This window comes from Mastigoproctus giganteus, chromosome 1, assembly GCF_048544385.1.
Source record: "Mastigoproctus giganteus isolate SK-2022 chromosome 1, ASM4854438v1, whole genome shotgun sequence".
In the NCBI taxonomy this organism is placed as follows: Eukaryota; Metazoa; Arthropoda; class Arachnida; order Uropygi; family Thelyphonidae; genus Mastigoproctus; species Mastigoproctus giganteus.
Window position 1 is genome coordinate 140,507,536 of NC_143575.1, and position 23,297 is coordinate 140,530,832.

The following is a 23,297-nucleotide window of genomic DNA, read 5'->3' on the forward strand; positions in this document are numbered from 1 at the left end:
AGCAGTGTGGCATTGGAGGCAAATTGCTGCTATGGATAAAGTAATGGTTGAGTTGGGAGAAGACAGAGAGTCGTAATCAATGGACACTGCTTATCGTGCACAAATGTAATTAGTGGGGTCCCTCAGGGTTCAGTGTTAGGTCAATTGTTGTTTTCTGTATTTATAAATGATATTGATGATGGTATATCAAGCTTAATGTCCAAGTTTGCAGATGATACAAAGGTTGGCAGGGTTGTTAAGGACACTACTGACAGTATGCTGCTGCAACAGGATCTGGAAAGGTTAAGCAGATGAGCTGAGAGGTGGCAAATGAAGTTTAACATTGACAAATGTAAAGTACTGCAATGGGAATCAGTAACCCCAGAGTAACGTATCAACTCTGTGGTATTACACTGACAGTGGTAGAAAATGAAAAGGACCTGGGGGTAACTGTGCAGGCAGATATGAAGTATTCTGAGCAGTGCAGACGGGCTGCAAGTGTAGCTCATGGTGTCTTGTCAATGATATACAGGAATTTTTCTAGCAAGGATAAGGAAGTGATTATTCCCTTGTATAAGGTAATGGTCAGGCCATACCTTGAGTACTGTATACAGGTCTGGAGGCCTCATTTCAAAAAGGATGTAGAGCTGCTGGAACAAGTACAGAGAAGGGCAACAAGATTAGTGAATGGAACAAAGGGTTGCTCTTATAAAGAAAGCCTTAAAGTTTGAAAATTACTGTGTCTAGAGACTAGGCACCGGCGAGGTGATCTGATAGAGGTGTATAAAGCCTTAAATGGTTTGAGCATGCTCAATGCTGATGGGATTCTTCCTCTTGCTCAGAATAATCACATGAGAGGGCATAAATTCAAATTGAGGAAAGACAGATGTGCGAAAATTTGCCTTTAGCCAGTGGGTAGTTGGTTGTTGGAACAGACTTCCATCCCTTGTTGTGGTAGTTGATAGCCTAAATAAATTTAAGGCTAGCTGGACTTTTTTTTTGCTGATGCTGCATAAGCTTGCTTTCTTGCATCATATGCCTCTACTAATGCTAACTTCTGTAATATGATCCGTAGTACCAACCAAGGTCAGTCACTCAAATGAAAACCACAAAACTAACATAAAACGTTTATTATGCAAAAACTAATGATAATCTTGTGTCATATTATTGATCCAAGTCTACTGATAACAGTGAGTGCCAACATAGCACAATCTGCTGGCATTATTTAGCAATGTCCAATTTTCAAAGTTGCAACCCATTGCAATTATGCACCAAGGTAGACATGCAATCTGTAATCTCATTTTTAAATCCAAAATTAATAATGTGTTGAAATTTATCATAGAATGTTAGTTCAGTACGGTGAAACCTGCATGAGTCACTAAGTGGCTGAATAAATGTAAAAATGGTACTGAAAATGTTGAAGATTCTCTTTGTTCAGAGCAAGCACATCATGTCATGACACCAGAAGTCAGTCATAGCAGCAGTGAAAAAGTCCAAAATGCTGAATTTTGTAAATTTAAAAAGTTCTATAGAAAATTAAAAAGTTCCTCTAGAGGTAATTAAACAAATTAGGAAATTTGGTGATTTACCTCCAGAAGAAACTGTCACATTACTATGAAAGAAATTGCTACACAATGCAAAATTAGTGTCAGGTGCATACTTCTTAGAACAGTCACCACAGATGAATCTTAGATGCCCTATTACACACCAGAAAAAAAAGGTGCACATTCACAGCAGCACTGTACAGGTTCACATTGACAGAAAAGTCAGTACCCAAGTATCAGCTGGAAAAGTGTTACTCATTGTATTCTAACCACAAAGGAGTGATTTTTGATCATAAAGGATCATAAAGGAGTGATTCTAGAACATCATCTGGAGAGAGGAAAACAATGACAAGTGACAAATACATACACTGGCCAAAAAAATACGAACCTTTGTATTAAGACAGTCAGTCACAAACAGAAGAAATGAAAATAAATGCGAACAGATGCAAAGTAAACTGTGATTTGGGGTGATGATGTATTACCTTGTTGAGTATAGACTGCAGTAATCTGAAGCCAGAATGGGAAAAATGCATGATCTCTCAAACTTTGAAAAAAAAAGTCTTATTATGGGTGCACTTTTAGCAGGCGTCAAGATTCAAGAAATTAAAGACATAATTGGTTTCTCAAAAGCATCCATCTCAAAGGTTTTTAATGACTGGAAAGCGAGCGGTTCTTCTATATCTCAAAGGTGTAAATGTGGCAGAAGAACAGTACTTCAAGAGCGAAGCCATCGTACTCCAAGGAGGACTCTACAGAAAAATAGGGCATCTAGTGTGTAGCAAATAACATCTGAATTCAGCCAAGCTCAGAACTGCCCTATTTCAACCCATATACCATGCACATTATTTATGGGGCAATTGAAGAAATTGGGTATTGACAGTTGCTTGCCTAATCAGGAGCCACTTGTTTCATAGAAAAACAGAAAAATCAACTTCAGTAGTGCTGAGAACAGTGGAATAATGATACACTTTGCTTTGCACTGATGGTAGACAGCCAGTGTGGCAAGAACTTCATGAAGTGATGCACCCTGCTTGCCTTGTTAAAACAACTACAGCATCTAGAGGTGGTATCATAGTAAGGGGAATGTTTTGTTGGCACAGACTGATTCCATTGGTACCAGTGGAAGGTCGACATCCAGGGAGTACCTAAATTTTGTATCAGATCTACTACCCATGCAAGTTACAATTTTATCCCAAAGGTGATGGCCACTTTATGGATGACAATGCAATAGCACATCATGCCAGAATGGTTTGGAGAACATGAAACAGATTTCTACCATCTTCCCTGGCCCCCCACATTCACCTGATCACAATCTTATTGAGAATGCGTGGAATATGCCTGAGAGAGCTTTTTGGCAATGAAGTCCTATTCCTTCAACTTTGTTGCAGCTATGCAATATTTGGTTCGAAGAATGGTTACAATTAGACCAAAATGCACTAAACCACCTTAGTGCCGCACCACATAATTGCTGTTATTCGAAACAAAGGCAGCCCGATTCAATACTGAATAAAGGTTCGTATTTTTTTGATCAGTGTGTGTGTGTGTACTGTGATCAGTTTCTGAACCAAATAAAGTTAGAAATTCAAAAGAAACATGGTTTACTGTCCTCAAGTATGCGCCTGTACCATGATAACACCATATTGTGTCTGATTCACTTGCAACTGAATCAGATAAAAAAGATGAAGTTTAAGTTATCATCTCCATCCTCCATATTCACCAGACTTAGCTCCTTGTGATAATGACCTTTTTTTGTCCACTAAAAGATACATTAAGAGGATGTCATTTCTCATCAGATGAAGAGATCATGGTGGCAATGCACAAATGGCTTCAACAATCAACCACAAAACTTCTTTTGAAAAATCCGGCATTAGTACAACAATGGTGGATGTATCTATCTAACTTAATGGGGACTTGCTGTTTGTGAAATACATCTTTTATTTAAATTTTGCAGTTTATTTGAATGACTACTATAACATTCACTTCGGACACTGAGGATCTCATTATTCAGACAGGAATGGCCACAGATGATTCCCCCTGTGCATCCTGACTTCATCACTTGTACAGCATATATTCCAAGACCAATCCTAGTTCAACCGATGATTGTCAAGTAAAAAGTGCACTGAATTAAACCTTAGTGTGCTGCTAGAGGAAACTGAATCCTGAAGAAGTGAGTGGTGCCCTAGAATGAATAAACCTGGGGCCTTGGAATCCCAGGTTTATTCAGGTGATGCACTTAATTCAGGCCTCAAAGGGAGAATGAACAAGTGAAGACTGTTCTGGTTCAAAAGGACAGTTTTATTAGAAATTCTACTGTCTGAGAAATGAGTAACATTTTCTGTACAGGTGGACTAGAACCAAGGCACATCTACAAGGAGCTAAAACAGATAATTTTACCAAAATGTTGTCAGTATTTTAGAGAAAGGATTGGGGAAGAGGGCACTATTATTTATATGGAAAATAATGACATTAATTGCACACAAACTGTTGAATCATTGAATCATCATTCAAAAATATATGACATACAAAAAAATGCCACAAGTTAGGTCAGGATGTATGCATCTGCAATTCTGTCCTGCATGGCAGGAGGAACTATATACCGAAAGACTTGTGGCTTAACTCAAGACTTTTGAGAAATAAATTTTTATCAGTATGGCCCACATCTGTAAGTAGAAGGAACTTATTCTGTAGAGTTGAAAATATTTGAACAAATGTGGTGCAAAGGTCTTTGCCAATAAAATAACCCTAAGGATATCTTAATCTAACAACAGCCATGTGTTGGCATTTCAGGTACTCAAAAGAAATAAAAATAAAATAAAAACTTGAATATTAAAATGGCTATCAGAACATTCTGTGTAAATTTTAATATTCCTTCAGTATAGTTTTCACCTTATCTGTATCACTTATTTTTTGAAATCTAAGAAGAATGTTCATTAAAAAAATCGGATCAGAGATTAGGCATTCTGCATAGGCCAATATGCCCATTCATGTAACAGCAGGTTATGCACTTGTTATAATGCCATGAGTTTGTAATAAAAATGAACATCATGGGTCAGAAAAACGGTATCTAAGACAGTACAGTCCAGGAATTCATTTATTTCTGATTCCATATCTTAATGTTATTGTTTCACTCTGAAGTACATTATTTGATTATAATTTTTTTTGCATGGGCCCATTTTGCAGAAAGAGTAACTTGGATCAGAAGTTTCTGGTTGATGACAAAACTGCTATAATTGTTGTTAAAATACTGAGAAAAACAACATGCAACTCAAGATTACTCACTAGTTTTCCAATCCATTCCAAACCTATGGAATAGCATTAGTAATGACCATATGGTGCAACGAAGCCTAAAGCTTATGGTGCACCAGCCAAAAAAAAATATCCAGCTGACCTTTGAATTTCCCCAAACTGTCAGCCTCAAACACCCGTGTAGGTAACTTATTCCAGTAATTTATAACTCGCTGGCTAAAATAAAACTTCTTGCAATCAAGTCTAAACATCTCTCTCCCACAGCTGGAACTTAATTATGGCCCCTAGTTCTGTAATCATTTATAACCATGAAAATTTCATCCTCATTCATTTTACTTTTGCCTCTCGGAGCCTTAAACACTTCAATTAACTCAACCCACATATTCTAGTCTTTCCTCATGTATTCCCTTTTGCCGATCTCACCAGGCAAGTTAACCATCTTTGAACCCTTTCAAGAAGCTCAATATCTTTTTTTTTTTCTTAGCCCAACAACATATTGTTGTTGTTTGTTGTTATTTGGTTTTTAGGAGCATTAGCAACTAAGGCCATATTGCTCCGGGGATATGCAGTGATCATTCCCTGAACTTTCCGCATCCTCTGTATTTGGTCATCATGGGCTCGAACCCAGGTCTAATCAAGAAGCGTGTGCTATGCACTGCTGCTCCTGCCCACCTGGATACTTGCATGCATTTTTTTTTTTATATTTTCTTTCCAGTTTCAAGTGTTCAACTAGCACAGCATGGCACATAAAATACAACAACCACTAGTGCGACACACAAAATTTCCTAATGCACTGGCCTTCAGTTCCACATAGGCCTATTGTTACTGTCAGCAACACTTAAAAGTAATAAATTAAACCTTTATTATTACACAGTATCATTTTGATTTATAAAGTTTTATGCATGATCTGATTAACACACATACACCTAATTGCAGAAATTCAGTCAAGTATAGGAAAGTGTTAGAACGATAGTGGCGCAAATTATTTAATCTTTTAAATATTTAATTTTTAAATATTTTCAAAACAAAGCATACAATGGAAAATTTATAAAACTTGAAAAATATATTTTTATATATATGCTTAAAAGACATTCCACAGGATATACTTGAGTGTATTTCTACTAGCTGTTCTGATGCTTTTTTTTAATCGTTTGATGTTAACTTATAAAAAATTAATTTAAAAAGTTATTCCTTCTTATCTGCTGTACTAACATGATAATGAATACTTTAAAAAGTGCTCAATTTTAAATTACTGACTGTCTTTATTCAAAACATTTCAACAGTAACATGGAGTACTTACATATGCCTGTGGGGTGCAACTTTTTGGGGCAAGTCTGCTAAAGGGTAATGGTTTCAGGGAACTACTAGTTAGGAGAGCCAGGAGTGATAAATGTATGCATTTATCTGATAATACAAGCCCAAATAACACCTGCATCTCAAGAGGTCTTGTATGAGGCCTCATAAGAAAAAGAGCCTTCTGATTTTGCATTTTAAATTAATGTGAATATAAAATGGAAGATAAAATTCTGAAAAAGTACTGCAATAAGCAGCTATATGGGATGAGTTATGGTCACAGAATATAAAAAGACAGACCCTCGCTGACCAGGGATAGCCAGGTGGGTAAAGTGCCTGCCTGGCAACCCAAAGGTTGCAGATTTAAATCCCGCCTTGGGCTTGGATCAGAGTAAAATGCAAAAACTTTGGGAGGTGCGTTATGGACACAGAAGCCAATGCACCAACAACTAACAAAAAAAAAAAAAAAAAAAGGACAGACCCTCATGTGTGTTTACACACTAATGATAGGAGTGCAGTTGATAAATTTGACAAATTTCAGGTACTGGTCAAGTTGATAAATAAAGACATCATAGGAATATCAAAAAGATAATTTCATTCCAAAAAAGTAAATGCAAAATTTGAATATAGCAGTATAAGCATTGCTTGGCAATTATAAGCATTACCCCTCCTCCCTTTCTGACAGACCTGACTGAAGGCGGGGGGGGATAATGTTTATAATTGCCAAGAATATAGATTCAAGACAAATATATCCAATAGATTACTACACTCAATTAATATGGTGTGACATAAGCATTTTTCAAAGTATGGGCCATAGATAATAGTAAGGACGCATTATAAACCAGCTGTATGAGATGATGACTGTGATGAGTAAAATGAACATCTTTACAAATAGAATGGGCAAATGAACCAGAATGTCTTATTACGGAAGACTAATTTTCCAGAGATTGATTGGAACTTGTAGACTGGTTACTCAACTGGTAATCAGGCATTTCTGATCTGGAATTGCTGGATGAACTAGTTCTTACATCAGCATGTTAGAGATGCCACAAGGGAAATGGATAAAAAGAGAAATGGACAGAAATATTGTTGACAAGGTTATCAGAAAGGATCCTCACACATTAAGGATTTTCAAATAAAGGAAATTCCAGCAAGAAGTGATCATAGTGCACTGAAGTGGGATATATTTTAAAAAAAGCAGCTACTGCCAAGGAAAAGCGGTTTTTGTTTTCACAAGGGGAGGATTACAATAGTCCTGGACATCATAAGTTATTTTCAATGGGTCCAAATGGTAACTTTAACCAATACAAATGTTAAATGGAATGTGTTTAAGGAAGTTATTAATCTTTTTATTCTAACAAAAAGATATTGTTCAAGGTACAGACCAAAATGAATGACAAAACAGATTACCTTAGTGGCAGAGAAAAAAGATGTATGGGACAATTATAAATCAGCAGATAGTGATTTGATCATCAAAATGTTTGAGCTCCATGTTCAACAAGGTTGTTCAGATATTTGACAATATATGTTCTTCTCCCATTAAGCATCCTGGTTGAGTGCATCAAAGATCATACCTGCATCTTCTTCTTGATCTTCCTGAATATAAATTAGTCTGTAATAAAATTTCTCAGGCATGCTGAGGTAATTTACAAGAAGTCCTTAGCTAAGAGTGCAAAGAACAGTGCTAAGGACATCTTTGCTTATGTTATCAGTAAAGATAATATGAACCAGAACTGTAATGCTCAATACGTTCTACGTTGATATCAATGTTTATAAAATAATAAGGGAAGTTTACCTCAATATAGTACGTAGAACACTTCCGTATGATACTCTCCAGAAATTAAAACGAAAAACTTACATTAGAGTAATTAGATTAATTAAAAATCGATTTGATGCAATTAAAAATAAGAAAATTCTTTTAATTAATTTTCTTATTTTTAATTGTGTCAAATCGATTTTTAATTATTTGTTACTCTAATGTAAGTTTTTCGATTTTTTTGTTTTAATTTCTGGAGAGTATCATACGGAAGTTTACCTCAATATCATACTATATTGAGGTAAACTTCTCTAATTATTTTACAAAGTTATCAGTAAAGGGAAAGGAATCAACAATATGTTTGCTTGATATCTGTAGTAAGAAAAGCAGTGATGATTCTAAATCGGTTGCTGATAAGCAAAATATTTTACATCTACCTTCACATGAAGAAAGTTTTTAAATTTGAAAATACTAGTTAGGTAATACCAGTTGGTTCTAGTAAGGTAATACTATAAGTTGAATGATCATATAACTGAAAAGGACAAAGCTATTGCAATTAAAGGTATCAGGTATTAACAATATCTATAAAGTTATACCGAAGGAAGAGGAAGCAGTTAAGCAAACCTTAACTGCTTCCTATTCAGCTGTTATAATGAGAGTATCCTTGGATTCAGGCAACAATCCTACAGACCAAACACAAGTAAACATCTCTTCTATTCTCAAAGGTAGCTCAAAGAATGAAACTACAGACCTGTCACAGTTTGACTTCTGAACCATGCAAAATGGCATCCTTATTTAAGGTTGCAATACAAGATCGTCTGGACAGATATGGAACTTCAAGGAAATCATGGCATAGGGCAATGGTTAAGGGCAGATCTTATGTGACTAATCTAATTAGTTACTGTTAAAGGCAAATCTTGTGTGACTAATCTAATTAGTTACTGTTAAAGGCAAATCTTATGTGACTAATCTAATTAGTTATTAATTAGACTAATGTGACTAATCTAATCAGTTATTAATTAGACTAATGTGACTAATCTAACAGTTACTGTTAAAGGCAGATCTTACGTGACTAATCTAATTAGCTACTACAGGGTTGTTAACAGGGAAATGAATAGAAGGAATAACTCACACATGGAGCAGCTCCATAAGCAAGTGATGTATAAACTGGAGCAATATGGCATTAAGAGCAAGTTACTTGTCTTCCATCTGCTATTCATTTATATTCTGTTTGTGGGTAAACAAATAAGTATTATTTAATGCCTGCATTCTTCAGAAAGAAGAAATTTCATCATCAAAGGTGTGTGTAAAAAGGCAATGTAAAAAACAAAAAGCCATGTAGACTTGGACCAAGAGCTAACGGACCATTCTAAATTTTTAGGTTTTGCTCTTGGATCTGTTTGAGAGAAAGGGAAAGAGAGAGAGAGCATTCCATAGAATATGGATAATGGCTGTTATGAGGGTAATTCCTTGAGAATAACCCAGAGAAGCAAGCAAATGAATCTGGCTGATACCAATTTATTATGTTATTGCTCATCTTAGCTAGATTTTCAAACAACAGTTTGTTAAAAGATTTTCTACAAGATACAAAGCATTAGGTTTGGGTTCCAGCAAGCAGTCTAGCTATGAAAAGGAGTATCAACAGAAAATACAATCTATCATGAGCCTGGTACATGAACATCCTGAGCAGTATGTCCTGAGTATTAGTGTACCAGGATGAGTGCACCTTTAAAGTTCATGAATAAACTTTGAATTAAATTTGTATTCTCAGCACATGCAGATAATTATGCAAAAATGGACTTAACTTGATCCTGAATTTTTCCTGTTTATGCAATAACAAAGACTTTTGGAATTTCAGTAGAAAACAATCAAAGAAACACGCCTCTTGAAAGTTATAGGGGTTTCAGCTGTGTGGATTGAACTATGTAGGCAAAGGACACAGAGTCATTGATATTGTGCAGGCTCCCAACAACTTACTTCTATTTTAATCTGGAGCCAGGTGTGCCAGCTCCAGATTAAATAGTAGAAAGCTGTTCCAGTGGTGGAGTCAGACAACTACACATCCTTGCTGAGATTTTTCACAAGGGTATCACAAAATGTCAATAAGAGTTGCATTTTTAATTAACATTTCTGGATTTTCTTTTGCTCTGAGTTTAAATTTTGTTACTTGTAATCTTGGTCATAATAAGAAATATAAAGTAATAAGAAATAAGTAGAAAAGGATGGTAACAGTCAAACAGTGTGTATAAGGTTAAAAGCTCAAATATAACAGTAGTTCAATAGGAATTTTGTAAATGATGAATGATATCCACTTCCCCTAATTATCAGTTTTCCAAAACCCTTAAAGTTCCCCCACAATAATACTGGAAAAGACCCTTTAACCGCCTAAGTTCGAGTATATTCCATCTAAACAAAATAAATTCCTTCTATATACTGGAGTGGACTATGCTGATAAAAATCCTCCACCCCAAAATTCTGCAAAGTCCAAATCCCTCAAGTCTTGATTTAATCAAACACTTTCAAGCATATAATCCCTCCAATAGTGACAGTTCCATGAGCATAAACTACAGACACAAACATTCTGACCTAACTCATGACATTTTTTAGCATGGTCCTACAATTATCCAACAAATCATCAGTTTATATGAACCATTAGGTCCCACATGAATAATAATATTCTCTTTACACAAGATGAAATGGGATGATCCCATTTCATCCCATTTTTTCCAACAGTGCCATTCTATTTAGAAGTTGTATGAAAAATTTCATGTTACACATGCATTTCAGAAATTATATATATATATATATATATATATACAGGGTGTTTCAGTTAAACGTTTCAGAACTTCTAAGAGGGGTAAGGTACATCCTGGCAACTCGAAATCATATAGCAATGTGGGGTCGGAAATGCTTTCCTGAAGCGGTGTTGTACACAGAAGCACCATAAAGAAAAGAGACCGTAAGTGAGAAATCGTTTTAATAATACATGAAAAAAAGCAAAAGGTACATGGATTAAGGTAAGTGTTCGAAGTTTCTTCCACGGGCTACAATGCACGCCTCACATCTCCGACGCATGGACATCCGAACATTCTGGAATACTCCAGGCGAATTTCGAATTTCTTCGGCAGCTACTGCGATTCTTGCAACCAGCTCCTCAGCATTGTCAACAGGGGTGTCATAAACTAGCGATTTCATATGACCCCAGAAATAAAAATCAAGACATGATAGGTCGGGTGACCGAGCAGGCCAACGCACGGGACCACCACGTCCGATCCACTGTTGACCAAATGGGTAGTTACGAACATCTCCGCTATAATGGGCAGGGGCTCCATCGTGTTGGAACCACATTGTCTGTTGCGTCGATGCAGAAATCTGTTCATCTCTCAAAAGTTGTGGCAATACTTGCTGCAGAAAGATCAAGTAGATAGGTCCGGTTAGATGACACGGTAACAGGTGAGGTCCGATGAGGTGATCTCGCAGGCCAACGCACGGGACGTGGTGGTCCCGTGCGTTGGCCTGCTCGGTCACCCGACCTATCATGTCTTGATTTTTATTTCTGGGGTCATATGAAATCGCTAGTTTATGACACCCCTGTTGACAATGCTGAGGAGCTGGTTGCAAGAATCGCAGTAGCTGCCGAAGAAATTCGAAATTCGCCTGGAGTATTCCAGAATGTTCGGATGTCCATGCGTCGGAGATGTGAGGCGTGCATTGTAGCCCGTGGAAGAAACTTCGAACACTTACTTTAATCCATGTACCTTTTGCTTCTTTTCATGTATTATTAAAACGATTTCTCACTTACGGTCTCTTTTCTTTATGGTGCTTCTGTGTACAACACCGCTTCAGGAAAGCATTTCCGACCCCACATTGCTATATGATTTCGAGTTGTCAGGATGTACCCTACCCCTCTTAGAAGTTCTGAAACGTTTAACTGAAACACCCTGTATATATATATTTTTTTTTTTTTTTTTTTTTTTTAATCCTCGCCTTTTCCCATTATTATATGGGGTCAGCGTTTTTATTGTTTTGGCATGCAATTTTTACGGCCGGATGCCCTTCCTGACGCCAACCCTCACCCTTTATGCGGGCTGGGAATATGCGGTGGTCATTCCCTCACCTGCCGCATCCTCCATATTTGGTGGGTACGGGCTCGAACCCCAGTCTAATCAAGAAGCGTGTGCTATGTACTACTGCTCCTGCCCACCTGGCTACAGAGGCATATATATATATTTTTTTTTTTTTTTTTTTCATTTTATTAGAATGCTGGTAGTGACTGCACAACAGGACATAATCACTGACAACATAGGGACTAAAATGTATTCCATATATCAATAACATTGTTTTATTTAAAAAAAGTTAATGTATGCACTAAATTTTTTTAATGCAATCACATTAAATTTCAGGTTTGTTAAAAAATAGTAATAATTCATGATTTATAACATTTACATTTTTTTATTTACATATATACAAATCTATGCATAAATAAAATAAAATATGTAAATATATGTTTCTAAAATAAATTATATGGCAGTCACATATACGCAAACACCTTCTATTTACGATCAGTCGATCCTGTTTAGGAAACACCTTCAGATTAGAAAGCAGCTCTTACAAAATTATGAAATTTAACAAAACACTGGGCACCTCCGTAGCCAGGTGGGCAGGAGCAACAGTGCGTAGCACAGGCTTCTTGATTAGACTGGGGTTCGAGCCCGTGACCACCAAATACAAAGGATGCGGAAAGGTCAGGGAATGACCACCGCATATCCCCGGAGCAATATGGCCTTAGTTGCTAATGCTCCTAAAAACCAAATAACAAACAAACAAAACACTGAATAAAAAAAAAAGTGTGCGTGTATGTATGTATGTAAGAATTCTGTGTAGTGATGGCACCTGGAACATAGTTCAACTCCACCAGAAATCACCGTAATATTGATATATTTCTATAGTTTGTATACCATGTGGTTTGTATATGCCACTGTCATCTGGGCAGCAGCAAAGGGGTGCCCATCCTCAACATGAGGAGGTGGGCCTTGGTCATTATTTATAACAAAAAAACAAGCAAAAAGCAATGACTTTTGTGAGAACTGATGAATGAATGAGCAATATGGCAGATACATATAATTTCTGCACAAACACCATATTGCCCATTCATTTCTCCAATTAGCACACTGCAGCAAGCATAAGGTACAGTGCTTCAGCAATATACAGTATATGGATAGTCCATTTGATATGTATGAAAAATAAATAACTGTCAAATTGTTATTGATTTTCAAAAAAATTCAGAAAGAGCCAAATGTAAAATTTTATGAAATAGTAAAACATTTAATCCATTGGGGATTGAGTTACTACACGTGGGTAGACATATAGAAAATAACAATTGCAGGATTTTCATTGGTTTGATTTTAAAAAGTTAGAATAGTTCAACAAATCTTTCTAAATGAGCCAAATATAAAATTTTTTGAAAATCCATCCACTCAGAGTTGAGTTGTTGCATGCAGATGAAAAGAAAGATAGCTGGATGGGTTAGACAACAAGGGCTTTACATGCTTAAAAACATTATATGGATAAATTTAAAGAAATAATCACAATAAAATAGTGTTTTAGTGATTCACTATCTGGTCCTAAAAGACAGCATTTTGTAATGAACAATGCAACCTACGCCACAGTACAGACATCTGTGACACATATGACTGCAGAGTAGGCACCTGCAATATGATATGGTTGAGGTGTTTAAAGCTTTGAATAGCTTGAGCATGTTCAATGCTGATGGCATTCTTCCTCTTGCTCAGATGAGGTGGCATGAATTTAAATTGAGGAAGGATGATTGCCAGACAGACATGCAGAAATTTGCTTTTAGCCAGCAGGTATATGAGCTGCTGTTTTTTTTTTTTTTTTTCCAACAGACTATTGGAAAAAACTTCCACTTGTTGTGAAAGGGGTTGTTTAAATTAATTCAAGGAAGAACTAAACAAACTATTGGAGATGGGAAGTTGGGATTTTTTTTTTTTGGTTGATGCTGTATAAGCTTGCTTTCTTGCATCATTTTCCACTGTTCATGCACTTTGTGTTTCTAAAATAAATTATATGGCAGTCACATATTCATAATTTGCATATACACTATATGGTCTCCTATGTTGCATGAATTAGTTATCAGTTATGCGAATTAGTTAAATTCCCATAACTGTTTTATTTTTTAAAATCTGGTCACTGTTTTACCCTCCTTAAAAACTGATAACTTAACAGTGATCATTAATTATAGCTGCTGGCAGGAATATACTGGTTCTAGTCCATCTGTCTTTATTAAAAATAATGTTATATGTTTCTCTGACAAGTCTCCCAATAAAACCGAATTATTTTTAACAGAGCAGTAGTTAGTTTGTTAGTTAGTTATTTGGTTTTTAGGAGCATTAGCAACGAAGGCCATATTACTCCGGGGATATGCAGTGGTCATTCCCTGACCTTTCCGCATTCTCCGTATTTGGTGGTGACGGGCTCGAACCCCGGTCTAATCAAGAAGCGTGTGCTACGCACTGCTGCTCCTGCCCACCTGGCTATGGAGGCGCCACCAGAGCAGTATGAATAAATTCTATTCTGAGAACCAAATCGGAGGTGCATCACCTGGAAAATCATTAGATACTTGAATCCTCGATGAGACCAACTTAGATACAGATAGAAGTTTTACTTGTATCTAGAATGTCTACCTGTTTCTTCAGTGACTCAATTTCATCTAGCAGTGCACTAAGTTTCAATTTAAGATTGGCAAGATCATTAACTCCTTACAGTGGAAACAAAGGGAAAAAAATCATAATTAAGATATATTAGTTAACTTTTGAATATAGGTGATGAATATACACACTATAGGTTATACAGGTATTGAACTAATGACTAGCAGGGTAATTTCCCACAGCCTGTGCAGTGGCTGTGGGAAACTACACACGGGATACCACACACAGCCTCTGTGTGTGTGGTATCCTGTGCTGCAGCCTTTGAAGATCTTATAACAACCGTTATAAAAGTAAAAACTACAAAATAACTTTAGAAAATGTTATAGTCATTAGATTAACAAAGTATTTTATGGGAATTATGTTGATAACAAAACACAGCACTTTATGATCAAAAAGTAACTAATTTAACATAAAATAACCATATGTTTCAGAGGACTGGGACTGTGAAAATAAAATTAACAATAAAATTATAGCACACAGGCATAATGCCTATATGCCATTTTTATCCTAAACAGCACAAACTCAAATAACTGTAGAAAGAGTGGAGGTGTGTAATCCTGGGAACTCGGGTCATGGGAGATGGGGCGTTGGCTTTACAATACATGTTAACTTTATTAACCTTTGGCTGGGCACATAGGAATACAGTATCAACTTAAAACAGGAAAATACATGAATTTTCAAAAAAAAAAAAAAATGTGAAAATTTCAGCATTCCTCAGAGGAATGCTGAAAATTTTCCCCAATCATTAATTATTCTTTCATTGTTGACATAGAGCCATAAAAAAAAATTTTTAAGGATCCACTTGTTTCTAAAGATAATTTTTAATATTATTATCCAAAATGGTATCAGAATTGAGAATAAATTTTAAAGTTTCTCATTTTTAATTATTTCTTGCAATTTATCTCAAAAATCCAAGCATTTAATTCTTTACACCATGTCCTTCACTCCTTCACTATATTTCAGAAAATATTGAAAAGAATCAGCTTTACAAAAAAGTAAAGAATTAAATTTACAAAACAGTTATTACAGAAAATAACTTCAAAAAATTACAGAAATTAAATTTACAAGATATAAAAATTAAGCGGATAAAACTTGCCCAAGCCTGTTATAATCCACAAAATTAGAATTCTCCCAGAACATCCAACCACTGCCAATTTAGTAGAAGTAACAGAAATACATGGAATGAGATTGTAGTGAAGGAAGTTGTTGAGATATTTTTGTGAGAGTCTCATATTTATGATGCTAATCTAAATGGATGAAGTAGAGCAGTGTAAGACTTATAAGCAGGTTTCATCAAATGATAGAAGCCAGTTAGGCTATGTGGCATTGGATAAAAATGGGGAAAGGTTATACGTACTCTGAAAAAACAAAGGTTACATGTATCCCAAAACCTGCATTAAGGACAGGCAAACCAGTACATCAACTACGACACTATTTAAGTTAATGGCAGTTCTGTCTATATCTTGGCATGCAAATGTTAAGGCAGATGATGAATAAACAAAGAACTCAATACAGAATAAGTGTACAAGTAGCTTTGAGATGTCTTCTCTTATAAATAAATTGTAGGAGTGTAAGTTTTAAAGTAGTTTGAATACATACAAGATGGCCAGCATACAGTGGAGTTAAAAAAAAAAAAATATATATATATATATATATATATATGGCTAGAAGATGAGCAGAGAAAAGCTAAGAACTTGGTTATGGGAAAGGACTTTAAAGGGCTACTAGCAATTATCCATGAAAATTATCCTTAAGGTAATGTATTATATCCCAGTTAATACTCATAAAGTATTAATGCAAATGAAAAGTTATTAAAAAAAAGAAACCAATATTAAGTCACTGATTCCATCTAATTTGCCAATCGTTGGGAATATCTGAACATTCCATGGAGTATAACAGCGCAAAAACGATACAAAAACTAATCAACATTCAATTAGTGAAAACGATGCCTTTCCGAATAATAACATTAAGTAATGTATCACATAAGTAGCATTTTTATTTTTTCAAATGTCGTTATATATATGCTCCAACGAAATATAATCAGTAGGGCCATTTCTGTTGATGAACTCAGCATTATGAAACAGCCAAGTGTCATTTGGGATGACGTTTGCGATAATCGACCAGAAATACTGAGTAATCAGAGAAAGTTAATTTAAATGCAAGAGCTAAAACGTATCTGTCCTGTGTGTTATTCAGAATATATCAGTAATCCTTTCCATGCTATACATAGTCACAACAGCTAATGTAAAAAAAAAATCATGATTTCTAATTCGGTATTCTATAAAGTTAATTTATTTGTTTTTTTTTTTTTTTTATGAATGTCGAAATTTAATACATCCAACAAATGCGAATATTTTTTCATATAAGATCACAGTTCATTATGCACCTTATCTTCAAAATCTAATTGTCCAGTGAAACTTAAATTGTACAAAATAACGTTCTCGTAACTGCTGAACATAATTAAAATCATATAACAAAACAAGAATCCATTTAATGGATAATAGGGACACCACCTGTTTTTTTTTTTTTTTTGTTTGTTTATATTGTACAATTTTACACCGCTGTTCTTTTGTCTGAGATCGGCAAATTTAGAGAGATAGAAACTTGAAAGAAGGGAATACAATATAACTTACTAAAACCTTCGTGAACCTCTTCTCCAGTTCGTTTGACTCAGGCATCGGCATTTTCATATTGTCAACTGCACCCTGCTTTACCCGTTGTTCGCTTAGCTGTGATCGGGAAGATTCCGCGTTGCCCATTCTGGCAGACGATTTCCAGACTCAGTGACCATACGTTACGCGTCGCGAAAAAAGCATCCGCAAGCACAGTTTCATTACTCGATTATCCAACGCAACAAGTTGTGGTAATTCCAAATCTGACATTGGAGCTCTATAAATATGAATATTCATTTACACTTCTGAATGGCTTTTCATATACTCAAAAATCAAAGATCTTAGTACACATCTCACACTTTCGCGGACGGGAGTGAACACAGTTAACTATTTTCTTTCTAAACCCAAAAAATAGGTCGATGAGTAACAACCAAAAAGTGCGCAAGCGCAGGAGAAAGTTTTCGAACAAACAGCCAATCACTCTCCTCTGAACAAAATATCCGGGACATTCTGTATCACACTTTCTTCAAGTGAGACGTAATGCTTTTCGTCTTTCTTGTTTTTGCACTAATAAATGTGTAATCATGAAATACTCATGCATAAACCATCTCCTTCAATCTGTAATCATGATTGTAATGCTGCACCCCATGCAGTGAATGGCTATCCATAGCTTAACTTTTCATATTAACAATCATTATCTATAGAAATTTCGCATCATTGAGGTACAGTTCAAGAATTATATGGAAACTATAAGTTCACCTTCAGGAAGTTTCGGGTGACAAAGCTTGAATGAAAGCCATGGTGCACTATAACATGCTTCCTCCTTGGTTAAACTACACAAAAATTAAGAAAACTGAAAAAATGGCCACTAAGCGGCGCTTAGGCGTATTTGGTCTTTATTGCCAGAAAGGCTATTGTTTAATTAATATCACTATTTGAAGGTATCCTCAATCGCCTGAGAAGGCAATTTATGAATTATAAAACCCGATTTTCCAACTTTTTGAGCTTACCCCTTAATCCACTCAAGCAGCAACTTCAACCGTTTACCCCTCTCCATTATTCCATAACAAAATGTCGCGTGCTTTCAGTGGTCAAAGTACCATACCGCCAGGTCCGCAATTGAAGGGCGCCGGGGAGTCAAAGGGTTCGACAGTTGATTTAGTATGGTTGTCGGCTAAAGATTAAATTTACAAGATATAATCAATTTACAAGATATAATATAAGCGTAATCACGTGGGGGCTTTCGAAAATCTGGTGGTGGTGGAGGGGAACTCGGAATTTATAGATTCGTCACACTATGAATTTTTTATATGAAAAAAAAAACATGTTACCTAATATTTGTGCAACCACTACTCATAACTCAACATAGCATTTTATCTGATCCTTCCCATATTACCTATTTTGTAAATAGAATTTGTACGACGAAGCTACTTTTTTTTTTTTTTTTTTTTTTTACAGTTTTAGGCGCATCAGCCACTTAAGACCGTATTGTGCCGTAATATCATGTCAATAAATTGCGTGTGTTCTGTGGTCGGTTTGTGTGTGCTGGACGAAAACTCGAGTTTCAGGGAGCAAAATCCTGCTACTCGATCTCAGGCGAAAAAAAGCACCTGGGGTGGATGGGATCTGTCCAGTTATATTAAAAGAGGCAGAAAAGGAATTAAGCAAACCCTTAACCATAATCATGAGATCTTCCTTGGACTCAGACATATGACAGAGAAGAAAAATGCATACGATACATATAAAATAACAGACGACACAGAAGCCTATGACAGATATAAGCTGGTCTGTAACCGAGTCACAAAAGAGGTTGGGCAGGCGAAGGCAGATTACGAGAAATCTTTGGCAAAGGATGCAAAGAGAAACAGCAAAGAGCTTCTACAGTTTAGTTATGTAAACTGTAGAAGGAAGTGGATGAATCAGATTGGTCCACTTGATATCGATGGCTCAACTGTTGACGATCCTGCTGAAGTAGCTAACAAACCAAATAAGTATTTTGCATCTAAATTCACACAAGAGGAGTTATTCTGGGAGGGGAATGCAATAGGTGAACTAAACTCTGGCAGTGAGTTAGATGATTTTGTAATAACTGAGAGGAAGGTGGAGGATAAATTGTTGAAGATAAGCATAAGAAAGGCACCTGGGGTGGATGGGATCTATCCAGTTATATTAAAAGAAGCAGCAAAGGAATTAAGCAAACCCTTAACCATAATCATGAGATCTTCCTCATCTTCCTTGGACTCAGGGGAGGTACCAATGGATGTGCAAATGTGACCCCAATCCACAAAGGAGGATCAAAGGGAGACACAGGTAATTACAGACCTATTAGTTTAAATTCTGTTCCAGGGAAATAAATGGAGGCACTGTTTAAAGAAGCCTTGCAGGATCATCTAGAAGCATTGCAGGATCATCAAGAAGCATTGTAGGAACTCGGACACAGCATGGGTTTGTTTAGGAGAAGTCTTGTCTGACCAATTTAATTGGATACTATGATGTAGTCACAAAGGAACCGGATGCAAAGAATAATTTTGATATCATATATTTCGATCTTTGAAAGGCCTTTGATACCGTTGCACATGGAAGACTGCTGCACAAATTGGAGCAGTGTGGCATTGGAGGCAAATTGCTGCTATGGATAAAGGGATGGTTGAGTGGGAGAAAACAGAGAGTGGTAATCAATGGACACTGCTTTTCGTGGAGTCTCTCAAGGTTCAGGGTTGAGTCCATTGTTGTTTTCTGTATTTATAAATGATATTGATGATGGCATATATCAGGCTTAATGTCCAAGTTTTCAGGCGATACGAAGGTTGGCAGGGTTGTTAATGACACTGATGATAGTAAGCTGCTGCAAGAGGATCTAGAAAAGTTGAGCAGATGGACTGAGAGGTGGCAAATGAAGTTTAACATTGACAAATATAAAGTACTAAATATGGGAAGCAATAACCCCCTAATAATTTATCAGCTGTGTTTCAATCTCTACACTTATGGTGGTAGAGACTGAAAACGACCTCGGGGTAATTGTGCAGTTATATATAAAGCTTTCTGAAGAGTGCAGATGGTCTGCAAGAGTAGTTCATGGTGTCTTGTCGATGATATGCAGCAATTTTTCTAGCAGGGATAAGTAAGGTGATTATACTTTTGTATAAAGCAATGGTCAGGCCACACCCTGAGTATTGTATACAGGTCTGGAGGCCTGATTTTAAGAAGAATATAGAGCTGTTGGAGCGAGTACAGAGAATGACAACAAGATTAGTGAATGGAACAAGGGGTTAGTCTTACGAAGAAAGGCTTAAATTTTGCAAATTACAGTTTCTGGAGACTAGACACCGACGTGATCTGATTGAGGTGTATAAAGCCTTGAATGGTTTGAGAATAATCGCCTGAGAGGACATAAATTCAAATTGAGGAAAGACAGTTGTAGGACAGATGTGCGGAAGTTTGCCTTTAGCTAGCGGGTGGTTGATTGCTGGAACAAACTTCCATCTGTTGTTGTATAAGTTGATAACTTTAATAGATTTAAGGCAGAACTTGACAAACATTTGGAGCGAGTAGATGGGTGAAATAAGGGTGGTTTTTTTGGCTGATGGTATATAAGCTTGCTTTCTTGCATCAGGTGCCTTTGCTAATGCTAATGCTAATGCATGGAAGACCACTATACGTATTGAAGCAGTATGGCATTAAGGGCAAGTTGCTACAATGGATAAAAGGATGGTCGAGTGGGAGAAGATTGAGAGCGGTAAATAATGGACTGAGTTAAAATCAGGAGCAAATCTCCTGATTTTAACTCAGAATTTTTTTATTTTTTTTATTTGACAGTTTGTTAAAACTCAGTTTTTTGATTAAACATATATGGCTTAGAAGTCCAATCGATTATGTATATTTTATTACCTTGAAAGAATTAAAACAGACCGTTAGTAAGAAAATGGTGAATAAGAAGGAAGGGCAGTGAGATTGAGAAAATCGCCAGAATTCAAGTGAGATATAGTGAAAAGTATTTCTTCGAGAAAAGATGGGAAATCATTAATAGAAATTATTGTAGTGTATAGTGGTATACAAAGTGCACATGGAATGATCATCAGAGAAACAGAGAGAGAGAAAGAATTATAAATGGTAAAAAAGGAGTTCATACTGTCGCTGATGAAAGACAAGATGTTTCCAAAAGCATAAGAATTGAATGAACTTGATTTGAATTCACTGTGATCTTAGGCAACGTTCTTTATTTCCTACATGGTTGCTATTTCAACTCAGCTATAGAAATGGAATTCATTAGCATAATTTAATAAAAAAACTCGGGACACTGAGCTTACAGGAGAGAGAGTATTAATAAGAAAGGCACAAAATAACAAATAAAAAAAAGTCGGCTCAAACATGAATGTATTTTTCAAAATAATGCCCAAAAAACATTTATAGAGTTGTCATATCGCTTTACCAAATTCTGGAAACCTGCTGTGTAAAAGGACATCGAAAATTGTTACAAACCTTTGTAACACCCTAGTACTTCACTTTTCAACATCTGCTTCATCGGGAAATACACTGCTTGACAAAATTAATAGAATACGCAGAAAATGTGGTCTAACTCGTGTAGCTTGCGATGATGCTGGACAAAATTTGTTATGCTGCTATCATATATAGAACAACGATGAAATGAAGAGACAGCGAGAAACTTCGGACAGATATAAGGGACATTTATAGGGGTTGTATAAAAATTACAAAAAGGTCACATTGCACAAGTCAATACAAAATGCTCGAAAATATGGTCACATAACATCAATACGGCGCATGATCTTAAACCGCTAAACAGCCCTGACAGCGGTAAACCATGCTCAATATAAGGGTTTCTCTAAGATTCTGTGGCAACAAATCGCACTCTTTCAACAGCACAGACCTTAGCTCATCAAGTGATTGAGGATTCGGCTGTCGGCGTGCAATGCGACGCATAAAGCATCTCACACCTATTCGATCGGATTTAAGTGTGTGATCGTGCTGGCCACGGCAGTCGTTGGATATCTTCAGTTTCAAGATATTCCTCCACCACTTGAGCTCCATGTAAAGTGGCATTGTCGTGCATGAAGAGAACATCTAGGTCAAAGGTTCCCAACTTTCTCGGTTCAAGGCGCCCTTAGTATCCCAGTAATTTTTTCACGGTACCCCTAAGCCAAAAGAAATACCCAACACATGTGGATATGTGTTTATGTAAGGGGCGGCTCCTAGAACGTCATTTCAACTCCGCCTCGTATCTCTGTGAAGAATAGTATCACTACAAATGGGCCAGATATGTGTGTGAGTCGGTTTGTTGTATTATGTGTGTGTTCTGTTATGTTCTGGCCACTTGGCTACCCAGAAGCATCAATCACCTGGACAAATGATTTTGGGTACTTGTCCACAACCACGGGAAGGTGGGCCAGTTCCAGTAGATGGGACACCTATGGTCTCAGAGTATGAGACAAAAAAAAAAAAAAATCCTTTTCTGGGGCCCACTCCAGAGGGAAAAAGAAAAGAAAAAGAAACCCGAAAGGAAGAGAATAAAAATAATTAACTAAGATAATAAAAAAATAATAATAAATAAAAAAATAATAAATAAATAAATAAAAAAATATAATAAAAAATAAAATAAAATAAAATGAAATAATAATAATAAATAAATAGAAATAAATAAATATATATACTAAGTATACATATATATGTATATATTGGTTTTTAGCATATATACGCAAACATACATACATATATATACCAAAAAGTGAAAAGGGAAACCAAGGGGGGGGGGAAGAGAAAGATAAAGAAAAGAGTGGATCTTCCAGTTGTGCAACCAGTAAGAACGGCAGCATAAAAACACTTCTCTGCCTCCAGCTAGATGGATTTGATCAACCTCGTATCATTGGAATCATACTTTTCCTTAGTTCAAATACTTCTTTAGCAAATACCTGGAGCATCTGAAACTTACTAGAGTCTCTTAAAAATATAGCTTCTTCTCCTGGAGCTATACTCTAAAGAATTTCACGTATCGCTGTCCTGGCATTGTCATATATTCGACAATCATATAGTATGTGCCGCCAGCCTTCCCTGACCCCGCAAAAACAAAGGTCCGTGTTAATTAGTCCTAATGCATATAATTTCTCATTCATTGACCCATGCCCTG

General features: G+C 36.2%; 1 protein-coding gene across 1 annotated transcript in view; it reads right to left on the reverse strand.

Annotated features, from left to right (window-relative positions):
- Window positions 1-17,408, reverse strand: part of Frl (formin-like protein) — a 708,708-nt gene extending 691,300 nt beyond the window's left edge. The window contains exon 1 of the mRNA XM_090382384.1: window positions 17,180-17,408. Coding sequence (XP_090238510.1) covers window positions 17,180-17,305 — 126 coding nt within the window. The 5' untranslated portion in view covers window positions 17,306-17,408. The remainder of the gene's footprint in view (window positions 1-17,179) is intronic.
- Between the last annotated feature and the right edge of the window lie 5,889 nt (window positions 17,409-23,297).